Source organism: Rhyacophila brunnea, unplaced genomic scaffold (genome assembly GCF_057557595.1).
Source record: "Rhyacophila brunnea isolate RB1 unplaced genomic scaffold, BYU_Rbru_1.0 scaffold_19, whole genome shotgun sequence".
In the NCBI taxonomy this organism is placed as follows: domain Eukaryota; kingdom Metazoa; phylum Arthropoda; class Insecta; order Trichoptera; family Rhyacophilidae; genus Rhyacophila; species Rhyacophila brunnea.
Window position 1 is genome coordinate 9,425,381 of NW_028232848.1, and position 20,672 is coordinate 9,446,052.

At 32.8% G+C, this 20,672-nt stretch overlaps 3 protein-coding genes across 3 annotated transcripts; all 3 read left to right on the forward strand.

Moving 5' to 3' along the window:
- Positions 1 to 4,835: 4,835 nt before the first annotated feature.
- On the forward strand, positions 4,836 to 5,602 carry LOC147072709 (larval cuticle protein A3A-like). The gene is made up of 2 exons (XM_085945948.1): positions 4,836 to 4,847; positions 5,075 to 5,602. The coding sequence occupies exons 1-2, from the start codon at positions 4,836 to 4,838 to the stop codon at positions 5,600 to 5,602; spliced, it is 540 nt and encodes a 179-aa protein (XP_085802074.1).
- Positions 5,126 to 11,291, forward strand: LOC147072710 (cuticle protein 8-like). The gene is made up of 2 exons (XM_085945946.1): positions 5,126 to 5,639; positions 10,777 to 11,291. Exons 1-2 carry the CDS (start codon positions 5,603 to 5,605, stop codon positions 11,289 to 11,291), a joined length of 552 nt encoding a protein of 183 aa, XP_085802072.1. The 5' UTR covers positions 5,126 to 5,602.
- Positions 11,292 to 17,908: 6,617 nt separating this feature from the next.
- LOC147072711 (uncharacterized) lies at positions 17,909 to 18,544 on the forward strand. Its single transcript, XM_085946261.1, has one exon. It carries the CDS (start codon positions 17,909 to 17,911, stop codon positions 18,542 to 18,544), a length of 636 nt encoding a protein of 211 aa, XP_085802387.1.
- Positions 18,545 to 20,672: the final 2,128 nt, after the last annotated feature.

A 20,672-nucleotide genomic window follows, 5' to 3' on the forward strand; every position in this document is an offset into this window, starting at 1 on the left:
GCGCACTTTGATTGGGTAACTGGACAAAACAGAAAATGACAAAACAGAACAGTGACAAAACAGAACAGCCAGATGAAAAAAGAAACATTAATTTTTATGAAATCTATTAAGGTTAGGTTAGGTTAGGTCAGGTTAGGTCAGGTTAGGTCAGGTTAGGTTAGTTAAGTTAGGTCATTATTTCGTTGTACCTAGTCCTAGAAATTGGGTATATAATTTGATTTATTATGGCGTATTGAATATGTGTGCTATTAAAAATCTATCAACATAATAGAGATAGGACAATTTCAATATTAAATTTATATTTTTCCTTAAAGGTCATAGTTATATTTATCGTTGCTCTGTTTTGTCACTATTCTCTTTTGTCATGTTCTGTTTTGTTACTGTTCTGTTTTGTCACGGAACCCTTTGATTGAATGGTTTGACCATCATAAAGTACAGTGCTTCATAACCTTGGTCAATGGTAATGACTTTTACATTTCTAACTTATTAATCTGTACTGTGTTTGATAACTCATTAAAAAAAACATATCGAGAACATAACAGATTATTTATTCAAGGCGTTCACAACATGACGTTTAGAATGAAAATAACAGATAAATTAAGTTAGTATAAAAACAAGTGAAGACATTTACTAATCTTATAGCGAAAAAAAATGAAAAACAACAATGGACGACAATTTGCTAAACAAAAATAATTCAAGAAAAAATGAATTATACATAACACGTGGCGCATTACTAAAAAAATGTAAAGGTCTCTAGGAAGTGCATTGACCAGCCTGACAGCCACCGCTATTGGTGCTTTATAAGCCTGACATGTGTAAACAGTTGTCATATAAACGTGATCATGGCTGCGCTGCGACCACGCATGTAATTGACGGGTGCATTAAAATTCAAATTTTCCAGAAAATCAGGACTATAAACTATACTACGCGAGACCAGGAAAAAATACTTTAAGAGCAAAAGTGTCATACGAGAGCTTCAAGAGAATGAAAGGCGAGCATGCGTTGTAGAAAGCTATTCGGAAAATACTCGTTTGAAAGATTATCAAATGGAAAATAGTTATATACAATGAAATATAAATTTCTTCTGGACACGTTCTAAAACCAGCTTATAGAAAACCTCATAAGAACTTCAGAGAATGGAACCATATTCTAGAATACTACATACTGTACATTTTAATTGTCAACATTAATTTAATACATGAGTAATATATTAATTAAAATAACTGTAATATGTACGATTTACATAATTATATTATATATTACCAGGGCCTTTTTTGTAATGTAACGCGGTGGAACGGCGTTCCGGCACCCTTTTTCACGGATTTTTTTAAGTTTCAAAAGCAATTAGATGAAACATTGTTCGCGATTACATAGTACAAGTTAATTTTCCTGAATCATCTCATATGAAAAGACATATCGTGAAAAACTATCGCGTTTGATATGTGCACTGAATTCTATGATCATTTTTTCAAGTGAATGTGAACGCAAATTTTCGCAAGTGAATCTAATTATAACCATTAAGAGCTTCGTTGAAGACCAAAACAGTTTCGGCACTTTTGGTCATCAAACTCGTCGGACAACATTTGCCACTTATCATTATTCAAAATACATTGATTGGTGGTGACTCAGTGGAAAAAGACATTCGGTCATAGACTCTAACTATAAGAAAAGGAATCGAGACGATTTGTCAGACGAAAATTTGAATGAACTTTGGAAATCACCATGGCCCCCACAAAGAGGGGGCCGACAGGGCTTTAGCCTGGGGGATCGACTAAATAATTGAAATAACGCACATTACAAATTCGCTCTAATTGTAAAAAAATCGCCTGCGGCGCTAATTTCCTTCGGGTGTATTAACGTTTTAAAATATGTCGTTGTGTGATTGCATTTTTTTGTTAATGTTTGTTGATACACTGAACACCTTTAATTTTACCTCGAACACCATTTGAAAAACGATACTATAGAGCAGTGATACTCAACCTGCGGCCCGAAACACATTTATTATCAGGAATTTCGTATATCTTGAGATTGGTTTCGACTTTGACGCACAGATAATGACACCCGAAGAGGATTGTCGTTATGATCCACATCAGATCTGGTATAAGAGTGTTGCTATTGCACACGATTAATTTAAAAAACACGCAAAATTTTTAAAATCTCAAAAATGTTTTGTAAAAAAGGGGGATTTTCAGGATTTTTTTCGTCACACCAGTAGTAATGCGGCCCGCGTTACTTTACAAATATATGTATTTGGCCCAAAGAAAAAAAAGGGTGAGTACAGTGACGTCCCGTGGGGGTAGGCAGATTGAGCGTCGCTTGGGGACGGCAGTTACTCGAAGGGCGGCAAATCGAGGAGAATCATTAGGTACATATAGAAATAGGTCCCTAAACATAGCAATGACAGAAATATCTTTCCTTTAAAAATCCCACTGATTTGAAACAAAATGTATGAAGGTTTAACAGGACTGTATTTTTTTTCGGGTTTGCGATGTCTATTTTACTTCCGTTGTCCTTGGACGTCACGTCCTTGATGACCAGCAATGACACGTGTAGTTTTGCGAATTATATTTGAATTATAGGTAGGTACAACCTTAAATAATTCGTTTATACAAATATTTTTGCCAGTCACTCGCGAGCTTTGAAAGGTGTCAGGTGTATTTTTAAATGTATCTGAAACCGTGGACTCGCAATATTGTATATATTGAAGTAGAGGTGGCATTTAAATTAGACCTAGTGGTATAAATTCTGTTAGTAATGCACCCATATAACACATTTCTTAGATATTGGAGCCATGAAAGGATGATAAAAAATGCGGCGGCATGATGCCTTTAACCTTAGTGATAGGTAAGGGGCCTGTTTCAGGTGCCATGAAAATCACTATAATATACTTTTATTCCAATATATGACGTTTTTACAGTAGGTGAATTGTCTGGCAAGAAGTGAGTTCCGGCACTTAAAAAAAAACCCCTGTATATTACATATTGTGTAATTTGTGGAAGAATAATTTAATTGAAAAAAAATTAAATTGTGATTTTTTCAAATCACTAAACTTAAAAAAAATGGTTCTAACGATAATTCGCCACTATATATTGTACTATAATATTATGAATAAAGTACTGGCGAGGGGTGGAGGTAGGCTGTTAAGATTCGAAATAAAGAGTGATACCGAACATTGTCAGTCATACTTATTGGTTTTCATTGAAATAAGAATAATATAATTAGCAGATGGTGCTGGTTAGTTTATAAGATTCAATTAAACCCTGCCTAAACCAAATCATAATAATTTAAGTATGCTATGAGCGATCCGACAAAAATAGTGCACACTTTTTAAGTCCTACATATTTGTTTTTTTTTTAATTAAGAATATATATTACATATGCCAGATGGTGTTTGTTAGTTTTTTAAATTTATAAAACCTTGCCTAAACCAAACCATAATCGATAAAAAAAATATTCTTCCATCTATAAAATATCTAACATGACGTATAAATAGTATCTATACTAGCATTATTTTAGATATTTTCTAAATAAACAAATATTATTTGTCTAGTATCCAGGGCTCGAAATGAAATAGAGCGCACCGGAGCGCCGTTCCGGTTCGTAAAATTCCCAAAACTACCGCTCCGTGTCGTGAACATATTAATTTGACCGTATGAGCTAGATATGCATATAATATAAAAATCTAACACAGTTTTTTTATAAAATACACATACAATTAGATAACTATGTTAATATTTTTGTATAATGATCGAGCGCTCCGATTCGTAAAATATTCCAATTCGAGGGCTGCTAGTATCTACTATGGCTAGGATTAGGCAGGGTTTAATTGAATTTAAAAAAAAACCTAACAAACAAACACTATTTACACATTGTGGTCTAAGTTCAATGAAATCAAATATACACGTTTGACTGACAAAGTTTAGTGTGCACTATGTATGTCGAATCTTAGCCGTGTCCAGAAACTATACGTATACAGTTTGCCGTATCACACTTCACCGTCAAATTTTGTATCGAAAATATATGGTCTATATTAAAGACCATCCAATTCTTTGGGTTGTATAGTATTGACATAAAATTTATGTCTAAATAAAACACGGTTCTTGTCGGCTTACACTTTACAGGAAGCCAGCAGCTAACAAATTTTGAAAATAGCCGATATACTGTATTATTTGTTAGGTTAGGTTAGGTTTTCATTCTTGATTTTATGATTTTTGCCTAAATCAGCTATAAAAATGAATTAATAGTCATATTGAGTCTAATAAAATTAGAGACCGTATAGTATACGGTAATCTCTTTCCGATAAGAAAGCTCACGGCGAATTGTGCCACGGTGAAATGTTTTACGTACAATTTAATATGTAATAAATCTTAACAGCTTACCTACACCCTTCGCCACTGGAATGAAGTTATTAAAAACAATATTAATGACTTATTTTACTTGTGTTTTGTGTAGTAGATGAAAGAAGTTTTTTTTTCAAACCGGTAAACTTCGAAATAATATGCACCTATCTAATATCTGATAACATATAAGCGTTTTTTGTATTAGATACCCAGTAATTTCTTTCCAGTTAAAATCTAGATAATAATTCATTTGAATGATCTTTGTTTACTGTTAAAACTATAACTATTTAACCCCAATACTAATGTCTCCTTCGACATGAATTGACAAAATAAATTGCCATGACAATAAATTCTCTGGCATAACTAACTCACCTTCGGTTCTGTGTAAATAAAATTTGAGAGGGAGGTTACCTGAAAAATTAATTGACTATAAAAGACAAAGGCGTGCTATGAAAAGATACAGTTTGTCTCAAACAGTAATCAACAATACATCAACATGGCATTCAAAGTATGTCATACTATTAGTAATAAATATGTTTTGTTTTTACAAAGTTTTTTACTAGCTAAATCAATGTGAAATAATTTATCGTCAATTAATGTGAATGTTATTTAATTATAATTACATTATATTTTTTAGTAAATATCTACGCATTTCGAATTATGTACATACACGTTTGAAAACTTTGTACAAGAATATTGTGATTAATAATTATTATTTTATTTGTATCTTTATAGATCCTCGCCTTCGCTTGTTTCGTGGCTGTCGCCCAAGCCGGAATCATCGCCCCCGTAGCTCACTACGCAGCTGCCCCAGTTGCTCACTACGCTGCTGCCCCAATTGCTCACTACGCATCTGCCCCAGTTGCCCACTACGCTCCCCAACATGAACAATACGTTGATGGCCCCGCCGAATACAACTTCGAATACTCCGTCCATGATGAGCACACCGGAGACATCAAGAGCCAACACGAAACCCGTCACGGAGATGCCGTCGAAGGATCGTACTCTCTGATCGAAGCTGATGGAACCCGCCGTACCGTAGACTACACAGCTGATGACCACCATGGTTTCAACGCCGTCGTCCACCGTGAGCCAACCCAGCACGTCGTCCCCGCTTACAAGCAAATCGTCAAGGTTGCCGCTCCAGTAGCCTATGCTGCTGCCCCAGTAGCCCACTACGCCGCTGCCCCAGTTGCTCACCACTACGCCTCTGCCCCAGTCGCTCATTATGCTGCCCCAGCCCACTCTTACTACCATCATTAAATGTTTGACCCCAACTTATTTGACAAAATGCAATCTAGTTTTAAGTAGGAAATTTTAAGAAAATAAATTATTTCAATGCTCAAATTTTCGATTTATTTTTTTAACGAACCAATGACTTGACAAAAGAAAAAAAACAAAAATATATTCTTGTTGTAATAAATTTGACAATTCTATGTAATCCCACGGTGGCCGCGCGGCTTAAGCGTTGGACTATCACGCCGTGGGTCTCAGGTTCGAATCCTGGGTCTGGAAAGTACACATATTATTTATCAATTTGTGTGTGAGTCAGAGTATGCACCTAATAGGTTGAGCAAGTGGCTGACATCCATTTCTTGTAAAAAACAAATTCTGTTAATACAAACCTCTGTGGAGGCCCATATGATCTTATTAAGATCGGACACGGTCGAAAAACAAAATGTATCTGCATTAGATAAAATAAATATCCTTAAAGGACCCTTGATTTCTTTTTGATAGATCCTAAATAAGGATTATAATCCCGGGAAATCCTGGGATTACGGGTAGGGTAGGATATACACTTAATTAGTCATACGCTTTTTAAAAGAAAAAAAATATTACTATATAAATATTCATTAGAAAATTGTAAAAGACATCGAATCAGTCGTTATAAAATTTGAGTATGCGTGTACAACTCTATAACGGGTTTAGGACAATTCGGTGCCGGGACAACTAGGCGCCACGCAATCGAATGAAATTCGGAAATAAATAGACGCTCATAAATTTTAGGTATATACTTTTACAATATATATTTAATATTATTATTTATATTTAAATTATTATTCAATTAATTATTAACATATTGTTAATAATGGTTTAATTGTGAATATTATGTTAGAAGAGTTATTTTATTTTTATATAAAGCATCAGGCATGATAATTCTCAATCCGTAATAAAAAAACATTATGTTGAGACCAAAATGAATTAAATCTTCTGAGTGGTATATAGAAACTGATTAAAATGCCTTGTCTACTTTCTGTATAAAATCGTGGCAAACGTCTATGTATTTCATTCGACAGTACAGTGCCCAATTGTCCTGGCGCCCAGTTGTCCCATTTAATCAATAACCATTATTACAATGATACGCCGCGTTAATTAAGCCAGAAACAGATGGGTTCACAGATACTTGGCCCCCGGACAACAAGATGCAATGTATTTTTACGTACTGTTTAAATATGTCATAATTATACTAAAGTCACCTCGCGCTTGATAGAACATTTTTATATATAAATTTACACATGACATTTTCCAACTCACGTATCTTTATTGTTAGTGGTTTGTTCTTATTTTATGCTGTTTTGGTTCCGTTTTTAAGTGGGCGAGCTTTTAATTGAAAAATTCACGGAGAAAATAAATTCTTATAATCATAGATTATCTGTTGATATTCCGAGTTATTAATCAACAATAACAGAAAATACTTCAAACGGTACACGAAAACAGATTAACAAGATAAGATGACTCGCTCGACCAAATAACCAGATGAACTTGCCAGAGGATTTGTTCAGTTCAGGTAGGTATCACATTTGATAACTAGATACCACACTTATCACTAGAAATGAATCTCGATAGTGTAAGGTGCTTAACACATTGACTGCTGACTAGATAATTACTTTTTAATTACCACATTTAAAAAGCATGCTAATTATAGCGAATGGCTAGTCAAATGTATTTGTATACATCTAACTAAGACTGCAAAGTGTAGGTAGTGTTTGTTAGTTATTAAAATTCAATTAAGCCCTACCCTATTCAAGCCATAGTAGATAATATTCAGATAGTATACATCAACTATTAAGGGCCCACATGCTCAGCGTAGGTCAAAATGGAGCTTTTATGGTATTTTCAGAGCACAACCCTGGACATTCCTTAAACGTTGTAGATAATCTATTTATATAATTTTGAAGCCTTATTATCTTTTATATATATTTTAAACATTTGATGACTGTATTAAGTATTTTTATCGCATAAAATAGTATTTTTTAAACCTCTCGCTCTAATGTTTCAGAATATAGTCATATTTCAGTACATTCATGTGCAGTGGTGTTGCGATTTTTTGGATTAATTAATTTTTAAACGCATTTACAAAACCATTAGTAAAATTAATGTTAATATTATATAGTGACATATTTACGATAAAAAATTATATTTGATAATCTTTGTGATCCCAAATTTGACAAGAATTAGGCATTTTATTATTCAAAAATGACCACGATTAACACATTTAAAGATAATTCTAAAGATACTTATTATAAGCTATGTCTTTGACCATTCAAATGTGATAAACATCCTACTAATAATAATTGCTTTATAATAATAATTGAACTAAGAATAAGATAGTATTTTTTTGAAATACGCCATTTCTATTGGCATTTCCCAGTGGTTAAGCTACAACATACGGCCGTAGCCATAAATTGACAAACGAAAAATTAAGAAGGGAGTAAGATCATGGTAACTCGCGTGTCTATGTCGAATCTTAACAGCCTACCTCCACCCCTCGCCATTGATAGATGTTCACTAAAAATAGAAAAATGGTGATTGACATAGTCTGCCACTATAGGAACAATTATTAATAGTATATTGCGATTATTTTTAATTTACGAAGTATACAAATATGTCGGTGTTATTTGACGTATGTCGAGTTATTCATAATTTTAGGTAATACACAATAAACTTTCAATACGCCCTACGTCGATTACAATTAAGTAAATGTTGGCATTTGCAATTATTAATTGACCACAGCGCTGATTGCCTCCTGATTGGCAGAATATAAAGTACCTAAGTTAAAACGTAGTCGACAGCGTAAGGTGAAAAAAGATACCCGGCAAGTGAAAGAGTCCCACTAGGTTCAACTATTTTTCTAAGATTTTTATATAGTATCTAGTGGTTTTTTTTTAATTACAGTCGAACTTGGTTATTGAGATCAAGGAAATAGCGAGATCTCGGATGTAATGAGGAAACATTCGTTGAAATGATTTTCTCCATACATTTATTCACTTTTATAACGATCTACTTCTCGGGTATACCGAGCAAGACTGTTAATGTGTCGATCGTTTAAAAACAACATTTTCGACCCTAAGCAATAAAATCTGACCGGGCAGTTAACTAAACCGATGCCGCCGGGTTTGGATTACGTTTATGACACTAGATGAGTGTCTAAGTACCTAATTAGTGTTTTCGCCGACAACATTGAAAAAGTATCCGCGCATATGGTTGAAATTGCATGTAAAAATCCAAGCTTTGTGAAGTCAGTGGTACCTACCAGCGCCGGCGGCTCAGCACTTCATTACAATAAACGACTTCTTTTGTAGTTTATGAATGCCATGCTTGTTTCGGGAATTTTTACGATGGTTTTCAGATTTTTTATATTATATGCTTAGATAGAACTTGGCGCGAAAAATGTTATATAACGATATAACGAGTAATGCTTATAACGAGCAAATCCAATCGGTCCCATATTCCTCGTGATGACCAAGTTCGAGTGTATGTTTATTCTCTAAGTACTTAATAAAAATAATTACAAGATAAAAAGAACTTTTTATATACAACGTTTTTAAATTTTCTGTTGAATTATTATGCTCAATATGCTCAAACTTGTACTTGATATGAAGTAAATAAAACACAAACAAATAAACAAATTTAATATAGAATACTGAAAGGTCATTTTGACGTTTCATTTTGATTTCCATAGTAACGCACGTATATATTAATAATTTAGTTGCTAGGACCACCGCCTTAGCAACCAATAATAGTCTTTTACTTTTTACGGATTTTTCTGAAATAACTTTTTATACAAAACAGAATTAACTGAAAATGAATTCAATTCTGCGTAAAGGTGGCTAAAAGTATTAAAAGAATGCATTGGCATCGTGTTTTGATATATTCTAAAAGTTTCAAATAGGCGGGAAGTTAATTAAAAATCGATTGCAAGATTTTTACTGGACAAACAAGATAATGAAAACGTTGTAAAATAAACCTTGTATATATTTAATATTAAATAAAAATTAAAGTAATTTAATTATTAATTTAAACATATTTAATTTTATTTTAAAATAAAATGACCAATTACCTATTTCAGTATCAATCACCTTCGATATGAGTTGACAAAATAAATTGCCCTGACAATGAACGCTGCATATTAACTTACTTACCTTCGGTTACGTGTGAATAAAATTTGAGAGGGAGGCTGCATGAAAAATTGACTATAAAAGAAAATGACGTGCTCTCAGAAGTTACAGTTTATCTCAAACAGTAATCAACAATACATCAAGATGGCAATCAAAGTACGTCACATACAGTTTATTTACATACAGTGCTCATATTGTACATACATTATGTTTATTTTTGCAGTTTGGAATTAATACCAACTTATAAAGTGTGCAAATATTCATAATAATATTTTAAAAATGTTTATTAGGACGAAATTAACTTACATTTTTTTACATATTAAAATTGTTATCAAATTGCGTTAATTTAATAGTCTTTTCTGTTTTAAATCAAGGAATCAATCAAGTACAAAACTACGACGCTCGATGGGACATAATTACGTATCCAATGGATTCGTGCCAATATGCTTTACAAATGTAGCCACGGGTTTCCTATCTAATTACATCGAAATTAACTAGTAACTTTTTACATACTATTGAAATGCTTATCAAATTGCGTTATTTTATCTATCGGCTATTGTGTTTTAAGCCAAGGCATCAATTAAGTGCCTTATTAGCTATTACAATCTTTGAAATAAATATGATACCTGACAGGACTTGAACACGTATCCAATGGATTCACGTCAATGTGTTTTACAAATTAAGCCATAGGTGTCCTATATAATTACGACGAAACTAGCTAATAGTTTTTAGACATTGAAATTGTTATCAAATTGCGTTAATTTTGGGTATCTGTTGTTGTGTTCTAAAGCAAGGTATCAATAATTATGTGCCCTAATTACTATAATATAAGACTAATTATAGAATAAAATAAATCGTTTATATGGTGTTATGTTTGAAAATATTAATTATTCGAAATTGTTACCTAAGTACATAATATGTTATTATTGAAAAGGTTTATGCAAAGGTTTAATGCAAAGCCGAATATTGTGTTGACAATTATTTATTTAATATGTTTACAGATCCTTGCTTTCGCTTGTTTCGTGGCTGTCGCCCAAGCCGGAATCATCGCTCCCGTAGCTCACTACTCAGCTGCCCCAGTAGCACACTATGCCGCTGCCCCAGTTGCTCACTACGCATCTGCCCCAGTTGCCCACTACGCTCCCCAACATGAACAATACGCCGATGGCCCCGCCGAATACAACTTCGAATACTCCGTCCATGACGAGCACACCGGTGACATCAAGAGCCAACACGAAACTCGTCACGGAGATGCCGTCGAAGGATCATACTCCCTGATCGAAGCTGACGGAACCCGCCGTACCGTAGACTACACCGCCGATGACCACCATGGTTTCAACGCCGTCGTCCACCGTGAGCCAACCCAGCACGTCGTCCCTGCTTACAAGCAAATCGTCAAGGTTGCCGCTCCAGTAGCCTATGCTGCCGCCCCAGTAGCCCACTATGCTGCTGCTCCAGTTGCCCACCACTACGCCTCTGCCCCAGTAGCCCACTACGCCGCTGCCCCAGTAGCTCATTATGCTGCTCCAGCCCATTCTTACTACCATCATTAAATAGTTGACCTCAACTCAATCGACGACTGAATACATTCTAGTTTTAAGTAGGAAATTTTAAGAAAATAAATTATTTCAATGCTCAAAAATTATACTGTCTTATTTTTTACATTGAACCAAATGAAACCTATATTAGTAAAAAAAAAACACTGAAAGATTGTTTATTATATTTTTTGAGATTAAAATTCAACCTAAATAACAAAGAATAGGATAGGTACATTTATAATTATTTTTATTTAATTATAATATCAAAAATAATTGTGAAAAAACATAAATTCAAAGCAATATTACATAATATAACTTCATTTATTTTATATTTCTCAACGTCATCGTCAAAATTAGTATTCCTGAAAATGTCTTTTAACACCCTAAAATAATAATATACTTACTTTACTGTTTTAATTCTATGAAGAATACAGAACACTGAAGAATTGACCATTCTTTGTGATACATAGTTCGAAACCTCAGAAATATACTGATAAAAAAACTATTTTTATAAAATTTTGCTGTTGAGCGGGACACGAAACCCTGCCCGGATAAAGACATCTTATTTAAAGATTTTGACCCATATAAAAATAGAAGGTGGTAGTCAATTTCGAAAAACATAATATAATATTTTATTACTATTGTTTTACGGCCTCAGGGTGAGGCAGGTTAAAAAATCTATTTGTATTCTGGATTTTTAAAACCGGTATTTTGGTATTTATAAATACTGGAATACCGGTTTTTAAATACCGATATTGCGATCCCTAGTTATAATTTACATTAATTACAATTTACAATCATAAAGTTAAAGGAAATCAATATAGTGGATGTCACTATTTTTTAATTACCCAATATATACAGACGTATTTGAGTTGTACCTACTTCAATACCGTATCTGGAAATTTTTACGTACCTAAGCAATTGGCGGTATTGAGATTAAATCATCTCTAAAATTTAATAAAACACTGAAAAGCACCGGAATACAAGGAAAAGACAGAAGAAAATTATTAGAAATACAATCATATCGTATATATAAAATCCTGGAGGATGCTCGTAAGCATCAAGTTGTACCTGTCAAGACAGAGTTAATAATGTCACATATTTGATACCAATCAATATAAAATTAATGTTCTTTTTGAAACTAATAAAATTTGAACTTTACTATCAGCAATGCTTCACGAACGACACTATTTTTTTATCTCAATGCTACACGGTTTTCTCTGCCCGGTAAGACGGCTCACAGTAAACTGTGCTACGGCGAAATGTAATATATACAATTTACACGTAATGGTCGTGGTCATTCTGAAATGGAGTCATCTTTTGAGCGATCATTACTCCTCACAGTTCTTTCCTTCTATCAGGGCAGAGTAAAAGATACCCTAGTAAACTCGTTTACTTAGTCACTCTAGCATGCCGACGCGTTTCCTCTGCTTCATTTTACTGAAGGTCACTAAAGCCGCCAGTTTTTTTTGGCTTTCCGGTCGACGGCACGACGATCGAAACGTCCAAATAAATAATGTGTTTTATACATCGTCTCTGTTCTGGCAGAACACACTAACTGGAGAATACTAGTTTTGAGTATTTGACTTTGAAGTTGTTAAAATGTTTGAAATAATGGTCTATCATGTGAGTTTATTAAGTAATCAATATTAAGTAATTAAGTAAAGTAATGAAACTTTAAAATAAAGACTGTTTCTTTATTAAAAAGGTTTCCAGACGGTAAAGTTTGAAATAAGGAACGTTTTGGTACTAACTCAATATGTCATTTTTTCGAATTAGTGTTTTCTGCCAGAACAGTGACGACATATTTTTGACACTAATTCAGTAGCTTGCAATTGAATCTCTGTATGACGATTAATTCGTTGTATGCCGTATCGAAAGAATTCAAAGCATTTACTGCCAATACCATATATTTTAAAGGTATTTTGCCTTGCACTCTCTTGGTTTCAGGGTCCTTGACTTAACAGCGTATAAAAAAATTGACAACAATAGCAATAAAAGATAATATATTTATAATGTAAGTAGGTATAAAATATTAATGAGAAACTACAAAGTGGGTTACTGATTACTGTCCATAGTTACTAGTCAAAGATAAATCAAAATTAAAGGTATAGAAATCATGTTTTTCCCTATTTTCATAATACACATAATCGGATTGTATTAATTGAATATTTTCATATGATTAGACTGCGTCAATATATAGAAGAATTTGAGGTTTGTAGTTACCTGCTACCTATTCATAGTTATGTATCCTATGTTCTAATTTATAAAATCGACCTTGTTTAGGAAAAAAAGGCGTAACCCACACAGAAAAAATTTTACAGGAGAGGCAAAAAACATTTTTTGAATGATATTGGTTAAATATTAATAAAAAAAAATAATCGCAGACATTGGGTGCATGATGATTGACGATTTGGTGTAATATGTTTTCGATCTACTAATAATTAAAGAAATCATTCACAGAAAAATCATTCAAATTGAGGGTAAATGGTTTTTTCCTTAAATTAAAACTTAATTAAAGCTCAATTAAAACCTGAATTTAGATAATAAGTCGGCATTTTTGGCTTGCTTTCTTTTTACAGAACGTCTATTTAGTTGTACACATTGTTAATATCTAATAAAAGCACTTTTCGAAAAATCGAGGGTTACGCCCTTTTTCCTAAACACATTCGAAATGCAAATCAATTAAAAATGTACTTACCTATAACTTTAAAATTGTATGCAAAAGTTTATGTTAGCTTATTATGAAAAATCTTCTCATTTATCATTGTTTTTTTTTTTTTTTTTGATAAATCAGAGCTCGAGATGGACCGGAGTGATCGGGAGCGCAACTCCGGTTAATGAAAGCTTAAATAATATGTAAATTTATTTAGATGTCTACTTTATATATATATTTTAAAGTTTAATAAGAAACTAGTCGAACTCATGATAAAAAAAAATTATAACGCGTCGTAAACTCTGTTTTTTGCCTGCGGCGGTGATGAAATTTGCATGCCCTAATATTACATACTACAAGTTTATAAACAGGCATTCAATTTAAGTTAACCATCTGAGCTAGGTAAATATTTAACAATACACTTTAACTTACTTATTTTATTTTACAACGTTTTTATTAGCTCGTATTCTTACTTGTCCGGTGGTTCTTTGTCCGGTACAAATCTTGCAATCGATTTTTAACTAACTTTCCGACTAGCTAGACATTTAAAACTTTTAGAATATATCAGAACACGATGCCAATGCATTTTTTAAATACTTTTAGCCATCTTTAAGTAGAATTGAATTCATTTTCAGTTAATTATGTTTTGTATGAAAAGTTATTTCGACACTCTTATTGGTTGCTAAGGAGTTGGTCCTAGCAACTAAATTATTAATATATACGTGCGTTACTTTGGAAATCAATATGACATTTCAGTATCATTTCTATCAGTACATTTTTTTTATCGTTTCAGCTAATCAAGTCAAGTTTATATGATTCAACAGAAAATTTAAAAACGTTGTAAGTATATAAAAAAAGTTCTTTTTATCTTGTAATTATTTATATAATAAAACACAGAATCAATGCAAATAATATGTTTATATTTTTGGAAAACTATACCGCGCTATCGAGCCCTGATAATCCGTCTGTATTAAATAAAGTATAAAGAACTACTTTATTAAAATGTATTTTCTTATGAATAAATATTACACTGTTCATACAAACTTTTGCATTGTGAATGTATTTCATCAGACTTTTCACGAGAATTGGAGAATTAGAATCGCACACATGGGAGTAGGTGGGAGTTCGGGTCCGGACCGGACAGCTCACAATAACACATAGGTGAAAACCTTTAGTTATACCTTCAGGCTAGGTGTTTATTGCTAGACTCAAAGTGTGAAGTGTCTGAGTATGAAGAATGTAAATGAGTGCTATTCCGGACAGTCGGCGAGGTAAATAATATTATGAAACTCAGTGATGCCTGCTAGATTTTGTTATTTTTTTTTTTAAATATTTTTTCAAAATGAAACTCCTACCCCAAACCATTTTTTTGCGTGCGCACCTGATTTGACTCATTGGTTGCACGCATTGCAGTAATCATATAATTTTTAAATTTATTGAATAAATAATATAAGATTTTGAGGTACTGTGTACTGTTCGGTTATCAGGAATACAGCAGAAAACACATTTTGAAAATACCCGATATACTGGATTATTTGTTAGTTTGGGTTAGTTTAAGTTAGGTTAGGTTGGGTTAGGTTAGGTTAGGTTAGGCTAGGTTAGGTTAGGTTAGGTTAGGTTAGGTTAGGTTAGGTTTAGTTAGGTTAACCTAACAAATAATCCAGTTTATCGGCTATTTTCAAAATGTGTTTTCCGCTGTATTCCTGATAACCGAACAGTACCGATTTTGATATATCTGAGGGATTTGATCCCATTACCTATATGTCGATTAGCAAAGAACACAGTCGCTAGCCAACTGTCAGCAAAAATAATTTGTTTATCATTTTCGCATTGAAATAAGATCATTAAAATAATACTCTCATAAGCTCGTTGCCTTCAAGATCAGTTGGCGATTTTTTTTAAATGTCAAATATTATAATCTGACAGAGCAAGTAGTTATACTTTCCTCCAGTCATATAATATGTATGAAGAAAACCAAGAGGGAGGTTGTTTAAAAATTGCTTCAGTATAAAAAGCAACGGTTTGTTCTAAACAATTACAGTATATCTCAAACAGTACTAATCAACAACATCAAAATGGCATTCAACGTACGTCATAATTAGTTAATTATTAATTTAACCTATAAATGTCCATGCCGTTTACAGTGTTCTTTGGACGTGTACCTTTGTAAAGTTTTAAATTATAACATGTGTAAAAATAAATAAAGGCGTCCCCGATAAAGGGGTCTATATAATACATCATGTCAAAAAGTGATTTTATTGATTAAAACGGGTCTAAAGCATTGCTCACGATATTAGAAAGTTTTATTATTTTAACTACCAATTTTTTTGAGATATTAGCAACAATAAAATGTTTAACGTAGAAAAGGGGTCTATATATGATTATTTTATTATCCAAAATACAAAAATAAAAAAATTGTCAATGATAAAGAGTGTTTTCATGTACATAATTATAATCACAGATATATTCAAAAGTCCGCATGATCGGATAAAACGTTTTTTTTCTCTCCTGAACAATTTTGTTTTTGCATATAGACCTCTTTTCCGGGGACGCCTTCAAACATTGATTTTAATTCCATAATAATATTATCCCCATATACCTACACTATTTTCAGTAAAATTTTATTGTCGTACTCGATTTAATATTAATTACTATGGAAAATAAATAGTGAAACCCCGTTTTTAAGTTTTTGAAGGGATTGTGAAAAAAACGTAAATGCCGGGAAAATTTAGAAAATCATTCAAAATATTGCTGCTTTGTATATTAATATTGTATGTAAATATTGATGCATGCTTATATTTATAAAACTCTTTCAATGGGTATTACAAATTGATCAGTGTTTTTTTTTTAAATATTATTTAAACGAATATAAACAATAAAAAAATAGTAAAAACACAACTTAATAACACGTAAAACAATGCGACCATAAAATTCGAGACAAACCGGAAAATGTCAAAAAAAATCGTTCACCAACTGCTTTGTACAAACTTGGCATTGTGCACTGCAGCCGCGTCTATAAAAAAATATTCGCATATACCTACATCTGCAACTTTAAATGCCAATGATTGCCGTACTTTTATGTACATACAAAAGTATGTTTAGCAATCATACTACTCAGTATTAAATGAATGACACACTTTAATATTTAGGTTTTGTTGTTAAAACAAAACATTAGAGCAATAATATTTGTCAGCATTTCATCAAACATAATAGGATCAGTAGTGTTTGTTTTGATTGATAATTACGACAATATCTATAGTAGTATACCTATGTAGGTGCTGCATTAGTATAAATAAGAAGGACAATCTATGAATCCTCACTCAACTCATCGAGTCGATCACGAGACGTACTACTATTGTCAAGAATCCTTCACTCGACATAGTAATCTCTTAATCATCTCGATCTCACCAGTACTTACATCATTACCTTGCGATTATAATCTCACCTTTATCATCCTTACTATTGTATTCAGTGTATTTTGTATCAATCAATAAACTCTCAACTCAACAACCAAGCAACTACGACCTTGTATCACCTTCATATCGTTAACTTCCAAATATGACTATGTTAAGTTAAATTTAATTTTGGCTTTTAATTGAATTTTGACTAATATGTATTTCAGACACAAAATGTTGGAAATTAAAACGAAAAATCGGGAAGTAAATAAATATTACTGCAGAAAACAAGCGTAAATAGCGGGAAAACGTGAATTCGGGGCACTCAAAATCGAGGTTTCATACTCACAGTAATTACATAGTAATTTATAAGTTATATAGTTCCTCGTATAATCCTATTACGGATACCGTAGTATGACTTTTTTCAAAGCCATATTTTATTAAATACTAAACGAATTCATTCTCGATTCATTTTCATATAATTTATAACTAAAGTCTCCTTAATATGTTTAAGCATAAACTATTCTGTGAATTTCACTAAATGATAAGAGTAAAAAAGTTATCTTTTTATCATAAAAAAAATGTTAATCCTTATAATTTATAGACAACTTACAAACAAACATTTTTTATTACAACAGATCCTTGCTCTTGCTTGTTTCGTGGCTGTCGCCCAAGCTGGACTCATCGCCCCCGTAGCTCACTACGCAGCTGCCCCCGTAGCTCACTACGCAGCTGCCCCCGTAGCTCACTACGCAGCTGCCCCCGTAGCTCACTACGCAGCTGCCCCAGTAGCCCACTACGCATCTGCCCCAGTAGCCCACTACGCATCTGCCCCAATTGCCCACTATGCTCCCCACCATGAAGAATATGCCGATGCCCCCGCCGAATACAACTTTGAATACTCTGTCCATGACGAGCACACTGGTGACATCAAGAGCCAACATGAAACCCGTCACGGAGATGCCGTCGAAGGATCATACTCCTTGATCGAAGCTGATGGAACCCGCCGTACCGTAGATTACACCGCCGATGACCACAATGGTTTCAACGCCGTCGTACATCGTGAACCCACCCAGCATGTCGTGCCTACTTACAATCCCGTTGTCAAGGTCGCCGCCCCAGTAGCTCATCATTACGCCGCAGCCCCAGTAGCCCACTACGCCGCTGCCCCAGTAGCTCATTACGCTGCCCCAGCCCATTCTTACTACCATCATTAAATAGTTGACCCCAACTCAATCGACGACAGAATGCAATCTAGTTTTATGTAGGAAATTAACAAAATAAATTATTTCAATGCTCAAAAATACACTGTCTTTTATTTGTCTTTCAATCAAATGTAACCAATCTAGAAAAAAAACAAAACATAAAGAAAACGCCATTACATTGTTATGATAAACAGACATTTATAATATCATACCAATGAGGATTACATGTAAATTGTACGTTAAACATTACACCGTGGCACAGTTCAACACGAACTTTCTATGGAAAGAAATGACCGTATTGGTACTATACGGTCTCCAATTTTATTAGATTCAATATGAATATTAATTCAATTTTCATTGATGATTTTGGCAAAATTCATGAATTCAAGAATGAAAACCGAACGTAACCTAACATAATAAATAATCCAGTAGATATATCAGCTATTTTCAAAATTTCTCAAACTCAAACTGGAGTAACTTCATTAGATATATAAATATTTTTTTTAATTATTAATATTATTTTTTAATTTATGATTTAATACAATAGAACCTCGTTATAACGGACTAATACGGATGAGGGGGTGTCCGTTAAAACCGGAATTCCATTACATAAAAACACAAACAAAATCCTGTTCATTCGTCTTCAGATGATGGGTACATGTAAATTGTACGTACAAAAATTCACCGTGGCACAGTTCGCCGTGAGCTTTCTTATCGGAAAGAGATGACTATACGCTCTCCAATTTTATTAGAGTCAATATGAACATTAATTCAATTTTCATAGCTAATTTTGGCAAAATTCATGAATTCAATAATGAAAACCTCACCTAACCTAACCTAACAAATAATCCAGTATATTGGCTATTTTCAAAATTTGTTTGCTGCTGGCTTCCTGTAAAGTGTAAACCGACAAACCGTGTTTTATTTAGGCATGAATTTTATGTCAGTACTATACGACCCAAAGAGGTTGGACTGTCTTTAATATACGGTACAATATTTCCGATACAAATTTTCACGGTGAAGTGTAATACGGCGAACTGCATACGTTCAAGTTTCGGGATACGATCAAAGAGGTATAAATGCCAGATTTTCTTTTTTTACTTTATTTAAATAACTTAATATTATTTACTCTTCTAACGCAATGACTAAAGATCTCATGCACAGAATGTCGACATTAACTCTGAAACTTGTAAACGAATTACGAATGCTATGCATTGATGAAAGCGAATAATAAGAGATAGCAAAATAATCACTATAACATTATTTCGTGTGATTGCTGCCAAAAGTTGGTAAGTCGATAATTTAGATATTTAGAGTTAAGTAAGACATTATCTGTATATATTATATAAATATACTTATATGCTAGATAAAAAATCAAGGTCATCCGATAATTATTATAAAACATGCGTAGACAGTACAAAGAACATTATCCCTAATTTTCGAAGGCATGTCAAACATTAAAATGCAATAATTACGTTCTTACTCCATATAACATGATTTTGAGATTTACCAACTTTAGAAATCCCACGATTTTTAAATATTTCGCAAACTATAAGAATATTTTACCACGTTTTATTAGCTCGTATTCTTGTTTGTTCAGTATAAATTTTTTCTTGTTTGTCCAAGATCTGTATTGGACAATTGAAGATTTTTAACTAACTTCCCGACTAGCTAGACATTTGAAACTTTTAGAATACATCAGAACACGACGACAATGCATTGTTTTAATGCTTTTAGTCATTTTTAAGCAGAATTGAATTCATTTTCAATTAATTCTGTTTTGTATGGAAAGTTATTATTATTGGTTGCTAAGGGGTCCTAGTAACTATATTATTAATATATACGTGCGTTACTATGGAAATCAATATGAAATAATCAAAATGACATTTCAGTATTCTATAATATTTATTCAGTATTTCTATCAAGTACAATAAAAAGTTTTTATTAATACATATAATTGTTAAGTTTAGATGATTCAACAGAAAATTTAAAAACGTGGTATAAAAAAAGTTATTTTTATCTTGTAATTATCCTAATTGACATTCAATGGTAAAAGTATGAAACAGAATATATTAAAAATTGTAAATTAAAAATGAACATTCTCAAATAATTAAATAGGTAATGTAAACTCACACATGGC